Source organism: Nesoenas mayeri, assembly GCF_963082525.1.
Source record: "Nesoenas mayeri genome assembly, chromosome: 2".
Lineage (NCBI taxonomy): Eukaryota > Metazoa > Chordata > Aves > Columbiformes > Columbidae > Nesoenas > Nesoenas mayeri.
Genome location: NC_137543.1, coordinates 152,750,140 through 152,759,379, shown reverse-complemented (window position 1 = coordinate 152,759,379; position 9,240 = coordinate 152,750,140). Strand labels below are relative to the sequence as shown.

At 40.4% G+C, this 9,240-nt stretch overlaps 1 protein-coding gene across 2 annotated transcripts in view; it reads right to left on the bottom strand.

Moving 5' to 3' along the window:
* Positions 1-3,243: 3,243 nt before the first annotated feature.
* Positions 3,244-9,240, bottom strand: part of LARP4B (La ribonucleoprotein 4B) — a 57,207-nt gene continuing 51,210 nt past the window's right edge. The window contains exons 15-18 of one of the 2 annotated variants that reach the window (XM_080338983.1): positions 8,575-8,699; positions 7,816-7,927; positions 6,941-7,252; positions 3,244-4,764 (exon numbers count right to left, since the gene is read on the bottom strand). In XM_080338983.1, the coding sequence (XP_080195109.1) occupies positions 6,971-7,252; positions 7,816-7,927; positions 8,575-8,699 (519 nt within the window). In that variant the 3' untranslated portion in view covers positions 3,244-4,764; positions 6,941-6,970. Of the gene's footprint in view, positions 7,253-7,815; positions 7,928-8,574; positions 8,700-9,240 lie in introns of both variants that reach the window. The other variant, XM_080338982.1, reaches the window with a different exon arrangement.

The following is a 9,240-nucleotide window of genomic DNA, read 5'->3' as shown; positions in this document are numbered from 1 at the left end:
GAATGGAATTTGGGGAAATATTACTGGGAAACGTTACCATTTTCAGTAGAAATTTAAGCTGTTATTCAGATTTGAACATTGAATTTAGATGCTTTAAAACAAGCTATTTAATATGTTCTTTAGAAGATTTCACCTTTGTCATAAACTTATTGATGGCTTTGAAATACAGTTAAAAATGCATCAAATAGGAACTTAGTCATATCTGAGAAGATGGAATTAGCATTTGCTGGTATGTAGGAAGTATACAGATTCCAGCAAACATAGAAATTAAAAACTTTAGTGTCAGACAAACACCATAAATCCAGCAACAGCTATAAATACTCAAGGATAGAGCATAATTTTTTGAGTTTATTGTATACATTACAGTTTGGGAACCTAGAGCCTAAGAATTGACACATATCAAGATAATCCTCTTTTGAGTACCAACTTTGCTTTAATAAGTTGGACAAAAAAACCCCTCCAGCAAACTGAAATGTTTCAAAATGCTGAGCCTATTGTATCTCTGAAAATAGGGATAATTCTTAAGAGCAGGGATCAACAGCTGCCACCTTCCACAAGTGATGCAGCTCTCAAGAATGAGAGCACTGAATCACCGGAGAGAGAAGGAGGAGAATATATGAGAAGAGAAAAAAATGACTAAAAATCTCATACATTCTATTTCTAAAGGGAAACAAGACAGAAATCACGTTCCTCCTCGCAGAGGAGTAAGAGACTGCATAGGCAAGGCTGGCCAGATAACACATCACTTAGGAAACAGACCTCTTCCCCTAGAGAGTCCATTTAACTGCCCATCTCCAAACCTCTGGTCCCACTGCGCAGCACATCCTGCAGCCCTCCCAGGGCTGGCTGGTGGGACCCATGGGCCACTGCCGCACTCAGAGCTGGCTAGTGGGACCCATGGCCCACTGTCATGCTCAGAGATAGCTGGTGGGACCCATGAGCCACTGCCACTCAGGGCTGGCTGGTGGGACTTACTGGCCGCTGCCATGCTTGGAGGTAGCTGGCGGGACCCATGGACCACTGCAACACCCAGAGCTGTCTCTGCTGCACCAGCCGCTTGCTGACTTCACAAGCCCAGGCTGAGCAAGAAGTCAGAGACAAAATGGAATAGCGATGAAGGTTTCTCACATGTGGTCTTGCCTAGGAACTGCAGCTACTGGGAAAGGCTCAGCCTCGGAGATGAGGCAGTCAGCTAGGCTGGACCTGCTGGAACGCGTGTACATGTTCTGCCTGGGCTATCATGTCACACTGCAAGCAGAGTGTACATATAACTTTGGCTCCAGTTTTGGAAGACGTTGGAGACATTTTATTAGGTAACAGTGATTCCATCCATGTGGATTTCACAGAGGTTCCCATCTTTGATATGTTTTACAACTCTATATTAATCCATTTATCCTTCTTTACTCAAAGCATGCTTCCCATGGTAGATTTACTGCTCTGCAGATGACCGTCTGCCTGCAATAACTGGGATGTAAAGCTCTCAGACTGCAGGATGGTTTCCACACTAACAAGCACACACAGCAATTCACTCTTCAAACTGATAAAAATGTAAGAGATTGGAAGCAAGTTTATCTTAAGACTTCCCCCAGCACATACACATTTTGCCCTCCATTTTGCAAAATGGTGAACAGCTCCCAAAGCAGTTGCACAAAGACTTCTCGTAGTCTATCACTGTGGGACATATTTAAAACTTCGCACATTCATAGCTTGTATGCAAGAATAACCAAAAAGGCTAAAGAAATAAAAAGATCCTTCTTTCCATTGTGAAAATCAGGCTCAAAAATGACCAAGCCAGCTTAATGAGCTGATCCATATTCACCTGAGCTGGGAGAACACAACATACACGTAAGCACAAGCAAGGCTCTGATTAAGCCAAGACCTTTTACTTTCCATCTGTCATAAGCTAATGGTACAAACACTCAGTTGGCTTCAGCGGATGTAATTAGCCCCTGCCAGGACCATGCCCAACTACACCAGTCCCATCTGAGCAGCAGCTGTGTATTCCTGCACCTTCCTCCGTTCTGCTGATGGTACAACAGCCTCTCACCTATTCCCAAACCCCTTTCTTGGTTACTTTCCACTTCCTGACTTAAGCGGTTGCACTGATGAAAGCCCAGCCATGATAACCAATGGAATAGGATGGTTTAACTTCCAGGTTTGTGAAGTAAAAGCATATTAGAAAACTTAAACTTCATAAAATCTTTTTTATTCTGAAGAAGCCGTAGGATCAAAATGCAATGAGACAGTTTCTGCGGCAGTAGGTAATGTCTGGATACTCAACTGCATCTAATATCCCATATTCGCTCGTTCTTCTCATGCCCATGAGGAAATGAAACAATTTGTTCAACATGAAGGTCAGTGCAGCCATCATCAAACGTCACTTTGTATTGGGGAAAACTAGCACAATGGGGACTCTGCTCAATTTTGTTGCATGAACAAATAAATCCCCAATTTCTGCCAAAGCTGAGGTGGTCCTGAAGAGCCACACAAGGATTATAGCAACACTGCTGACACATTTTTCGGCATTTTTACACGTTAAGTAATAGAAAACTGAGTTCCAAGTGCAGAACAGGATACTCCATGCTGCTGTGAAAACTCGTCACCTTCAACTGCTTGTACCCCACATCACCACCAAAGCATTGGTGTGTGTAACAGACACACCAAGCTTCTCCAGCACGGAGATACCAGCGGTGCCCAGCACGCACGGCTCTGTCAAGCCGACTGTGCGGGAAATGAAGCAGCTCACACAGCATCCAGCATGGAGAACAACACTGCAACACTTGCCCAGATCCTTGCAGAACACAGGAGTTGGTAACACCTCCGTGCTTATACCCTTCGTTAAACTTGGTCAGTAAAGTTGAATGAGAGACAAACCTAAAAAAAATAGCTTAAAGTATTTCTAGAATAGATATTTTTACTTGGAGGAAGGCCACCCCAGCAGCTATTCTTCCCTAGGGGCATGACCAGAACTTCTAAAACCAGACAAAACCAAAAACAACCCATGGACTGAAGAGCCATGCAGCCAGAGCGCTAACCCAAGCTTTAAACCCACATTTGAGACCAAATCAAGACCTTATTGAGTAATTTGAGGAAACTGCTAATGAAGATACCCTCTAGTAACCAAAACATCACATGAGCTTCGTTTAAAGTTAACCAGTCATAGTTACCTAATGGCAACAGATATTGCTGCCTTCAGAGCTATATTATAGGCGTTCTTGCTGCTGCTACAGAACCTGAGGTGATGGTTACAACAGCTCTGCTGAAGAGTAAAGCTAAGTTGTTGTGGTTTTTTTTTCCCCAAAATTAGAAATATACAATTTCCAAAAATGGGAGCGAAAGACAAAAGGTAATGAAAAATACTGCTGAAGAAAGGTTTAATTAAAAAAATCAGGAATTCAACAGTGCCTAAATCTTTATTTTTCATAACCTACATATTTTTTTTTTTTCAAATTAGACAGTTTTACATTTTATGACACAAAAGGAAACTTAAATTACTGATAGTTTACATGTAAGCTTGATTCCAGTCTTAATGGAAGAAGAACAAAAACAAAAACCCTCAAGAAGGCTCCCCTGTTACACTCGTGTTTCACGACCCGGCAGCTGCTGGGTCTCCTCAGAGATCTGGGATTGTCTGCTGCGATTAGTGCAGGAGGACGCAGAGCGGGTGACCCGGCCGCAGGGCCGGTGCCGCTGCCCATACACACTGCACCGCATCCACAGGGACTCGCTGTGCCAGCTGCTCAAGTCTTTGCAGGATAAATGCAGCAACGCAAAAAACAACATCAACCAAACCAAACCGTTCCACAGATTTTGAGGTGGCCAAATGACAGCGTCATGGAGGGGGACTGACCTGAAACAACAAGTTTTAAAAGCAAACTTTTTATTTCTTTATTATTTTTTTTTAAATCCTGGAAGAAGAGTCTCAGATCCCATTTTTTGACTTGTTTTCAAAAGGAAAAGCATCACCACACAATCCCACAAGGTAAAAACGCCAGTTTCAGTTACTGTATCCCTGAGTCTTTAACTCAGCTACTGCTTTTCGGGAGGTTTTTCATTTTAAAAGCCACATTATAATCTCTCTAGGTATCATAGCAACAGTCTGCATGCAACTTCACAACTCTACTCCGAAAACTCCATTTTGTCATTGAGTGGAAGAAATAAAAGTAAAATGCAGTAAGGAGTTGTAGTACATTACACAGCTACTCGGCGTGTCACTTTTTTCTTTTTTTTAAAAAAAAAGCTATAAAAACCACATCAGAGGAGAGGTTAAACTTTGGATGCAACAGACTGTTGCTGGGTAGGCAGTAGTGACAGTGTCTCGACCCAGCACGAATGGCAGCAGAGCACATGAGAAGAACAGACACGTCCCCTCAAGTCCCACAGGGCGGCCTGAGCGGCTGTGAGGACCCGCTGGGTGTCCTGAGCAGCCATGAGGACCCGCTGGGCAGCCCATGGTGGCTGCTCAAGCCCTTCACTTGCAGCAGACAAACACAACGAAATCGCACAGCCGGCCCAAACCATACACAGCGCGAGCTACCGGTTTCACTGCCGCCGGGGAAAGGAGAAGCGTGTCAAAAATCCAAAGGACAGAACCAGGCGAGCAGTTTTGGTGGTGTTGTCAGAGTCCTGTCTCCTCCCGCAGCATTCAAAGAGTGAGCTTTTTAAACAAGGAATATCAACGGATTCCAGCGTGCCCTGGTTTTGCCCAATTCCGCAGCATACAACAGGCCCGATTTAAAAGGTCAACTCGTTACCAATTGATGCCTGTAATAAGAAATTTATCAGGAGTCAACTTCTATAATTACTTTACAGTTCTAGGAATCATACACTAAGGAAAGCACTGATATTCTTGAGAGCAGGCAAAGAAGCTTCAGTGTATACTTTGTAGCAGTCTAATTTTTTTTTCCAATTAAGTTTGATTTTATTGTCTTAAAATTACAGTTTGACTGCTGAAATTGTCTATTTACATCGCAAAACACTTCTGAATTGGTTAAATCGCTTGTTTTTAGAGAGACTTAAGAAAACATTTGAGGGCTTTCAAATAAGACTTTCGTTCCATTTCCCTTTTGCAGTGAAGAGGCAGAGTCAGTTCAGCACACCAGAATAAAATAAGAAAAAGAAAAAACAACAAATTAAAGTAATATTCAAACCACAACATTTAGTTTATCTACATCCAGCTCAACAGCAACATTTATAATATCAATAATTTTTATCAGATTTTTTTCTTTAGGGTACCTTTTTTATATGTTCTGATTATTTACAACTGTACAAGCAAAGCACACACTTCCAAGTGCACATATTTAATACAGTATTGACTATTTGCATTTACAGGTTTTTCAACAATCTGAAAAAGATCAACTGTTTAAGATCTTTAAGGTATATTACAAAAACTGCTGCTAGTTCCTGTACTACAGTATGTTTACCCAGTAAGACCAGTGACAATAGATACATACTGTAACTGAGTAATTCTGTATCCCACTCACGCTAACCCTCCATGGGGTCAGACCTCATTAACTCTAAGCTGTCTTGTACAAAAGTTAAGGCAAAGTCATTTTCAAGTTTAAATAAAATTCAAGTCTTTAAATATTGGATGGAAATAACTCTTTAAAAAAATCAGTTGTTTAAATAAACATTTTTGTGGAATAAACTGTACTGTCATAGTCAGCAGGAATGAGTTTTGTTTGAACTTCCTGCAGTTTAAACACTTAAAGAAAACCTTTAGGCATTTTAAAACAAAAATAATTTATATTCAACTTTATTAGAAACTTGCTAATTTAGTGCATCCTTGTCCTTCAGAAAGCGCATCACTTCTAAAGTAAATAAGTGTGAGAAACCTCATCCCAGAGGTAAATATCAGGGATCTCTTCCTCTGCCACACAAAACAAACACCATTATCTCACGTCTTGAGAAAATTTAAATCCGTATGCCAATGCTTGTAGTTACAGGAAGACGTCAACACGAGGCTAAGATATGAACTCTTGCAAAGAGCACTTGGGGCAGAGTTAAACAAAAAAACAAACCCAAAAGTCTACAGAGAGCACAGGGGTCACCAGAACATACAGCGCTGACTCAGTTAACTCCCTTACAAGCACAGGGAAGCTCAGGTTATCACAAGAAGGCGACGGCGCTTTCTCCTGATAACACCCACTAACAGGCTTCGCCACCAGAGAAGCTCACAGACTTAATTCTTTCTATTCACAATGTGCTTTGTGTTTGCAAATTATAACATCAGTTTTATTCTGGAGTGAGAAGATGGTTACTTGCTTGCAGTAAGTCAAAAAAGAAAATATTTCAGAAAGACTGCTATGGTGCTCCGTCGGATTCGTTGTGTGTGTGCAAAACATCAAAAAAAGAGTAAATTTTTAAAAACGCTAGAAACAACTACTTATTTAACCTAAAAGTGCAAGTTCATTTGCTGACACTTAGTACAGCAGCCCAATAAAAAAAAATCTCCAAGGTCACATACTAATTAATAAAATATATCTACTTCCTTGCACTCTACACACTAGCTGCCGTTATCAGTCTTTTGGACACTTTAGATATGTACTTTCAGACCAGTTTATTAAAAATATTGCAGCAGCACATTTCTGCTTAACAGTTTAGAAAAAACTCACTGTACAGAGCTTGCACTCACACAGCCACGGAGAGGCTTAATAAAAAGTTGATTTGTTTAAAGACAAATATTTTACATCTTGAAAAAAAAAAAATAATCACACTAAGCTTCACCTCCAATTAAGCACCAACCTAAATGTAAGGTTTAGAACAACTATCCAGAAATATCCAGAAAAAATAGAATGTTTGTTCAAGAAGGGAAAAAGTATTTCACAGAAAAATAACTTACAGGCATTGTTACATGCCTAATATCACTGCAAGCTCCTAACCAGCAACTCATTCTCAGGTATCTTAGTGGGAACATGGGTTTAATTTGTGGGAAGCAGACCTCTCTTCAAACCCCTCCCAGGTGTTGGTTTCACTGAGGAGATTTTGGAGGGGTATTCTGTTCTTTATTGACGCGTTTGCCAACAGCTGGAGGGGACGATCTGCGCCCTGACTGCCTCCTCTGGTCTTTGGGTTGTCCAGGATGGGACTTTGCAGGAGGAGGTTCTCTGTTTTTCTCTATTGTTTCTGTGGGCTTTCTTTCTTCTTTCCCACATGCTACACTGTTTGGCTTCTGTTCTTTCTGGGGTTGCAATGTAGGAGGATCCTTAGTTGTTCTCTGGCAAATTTCCGCATAACTAGGTTTTCGCAGTTCCTGTGAAATTGGAAGCAAACAAGACAGTTAAACAAGGCGGCCTGCCAAAAAGTCATTTACTTCTATGAAGAAAAAAGTTAAAAGTCTTGGTCCCAAAAGACTGCCGCACTAAAATAGGCAGATGAGGGCATAAGTATAAAGTTTACAGAAGCTGCACAGACAATAAGGTTCAAGACAAAGGTAAAATGTGCAACAGTGTGACATAAAAATGAGGTACTGTGACAGGGCAAAATACTCCCAATTCAAGCAAAAGTCCGCAACGGCTGAAAGACAATGTATACTCTGGTTTAAGTATCAACATACACACTAATGCTTCTACCTCAAGGATACTACCAAGAAGGGAATTCATATGAAGAGCCATCATTCACCAAGTTATCTTGCACACTTTTGCACTGTTAATTGTATCATACAAGTAATCACGATGCCACCAACATGCAACTTAAGGATAAACAAGGATGCTGGGTTCACATGATTCAGCAACACTGGGTTGCAATGGAAGCAACATTCTGTTAAATGCATCAAACTGAATTATTGAGAGAAACTGAAGTAACAGGGTCACTTACTGTGGCAGCCCCGTTGACTTGTACCGATTTACATGCAGTACTGAGTGTGGAAGAAGAAAGCGTTTCTGTGCTCTGTGTCTCTCGCTGCGGTTTTTCCACAACCTTGGAGTCCCTGTAAGCATCCAACAGGAAGCAAAGCTCATGACAAGTGAAACTTCAGGACAGATGAGTTATCTAATTAACAATGGGTCTAAAACTTTGAGTATGACTCTAAGAAGTTAGAGCTATAATTGGCCTAGCACATTATGACCAGCATTGCATTTAAAATCACTATTAAATATTTAAAAAGATATTCACGTGAACTTGACACTACCTGTAATTTGTGATGTTCTGATAGCATTTGGTTATTCGGTTATCTTACTCCTCTTACTCAAACACCTCAATTTGACTTGCAGGTTCCAAATAAAGCCTTATTGAAAACCTTCCTTACTGTACAGACAACAGTACTACCCACAGGATTGTGGGCTTATTCTCTATACTTCAAGGCTATCTAAATACAGGACAGGAAGGTATTAAACTTCTAAGCACTTACAGAGACTAAAACATAACACTGAACATTTGTCTGATAAATGACTATTAAGACTGACTCACTATTATGATTTTGTTCAGAAATAAAGCTTTATTACCTTTACTACAAGTACAGGATACAACATCTTTCCTTTAATAGCTATTTACAGTGTTCCACCTAGCCTTCTGATGATAGAAAATGCAAATATGATTCAGAGTAGAATAATTATAGCCATATGATGAAGTGCTTACTCAGAAGACTGGGATGGCGAAGGAGACCTTTCAAATGTCCTGGGCAATGTAGAAGAAACTGGCAACACAGGCTCTCGAGGAATTCCTGATGGAATAGTGTTTGTACTTGCATCTACATTAATGTTCTGAAGGAGGAAGAAAAAAGGCAAAGAAGGGCAATCATAATATCCAATTAATATGGTTTGCCTGAAAATTAAAACAATCAGGAAACAGTTTACAAGTTGATTTCTCAGGGTAAATTAACGATAGGAAGATACAGAAGAATCCAATACATGTATTGCAACAAGCTTTTTCTTTCACAATTATTTAGAAACATGGACAAATAAATTCCACTGTGGCTCCTTCTCAAAAAGCAGGAAGTTCAGGTCCCCTTGGGATGTGTCTGGATGACAAAAATCACTTCTTTCCAAATTTTGCACCTGCTGGTGACAAAGTAGAGTTTGCACCTGTTCACATAACCATAGACTCCTAGAGCTATGCATTAAGGACTGTTCTCTTCAAAGCTCTAACTCTGCATCATCCCAATAGCTAAACCTAACCTTAAAAAAAAAAAAAAACCACAAACCAAAAAACCAAAAACAACAAAAAACTAGGATAATGACCATTATTTAAAAGTCTCTTTCTTATGCTATAGCGTGATCTGCTACCAAGCAAGACGCTTTTTCC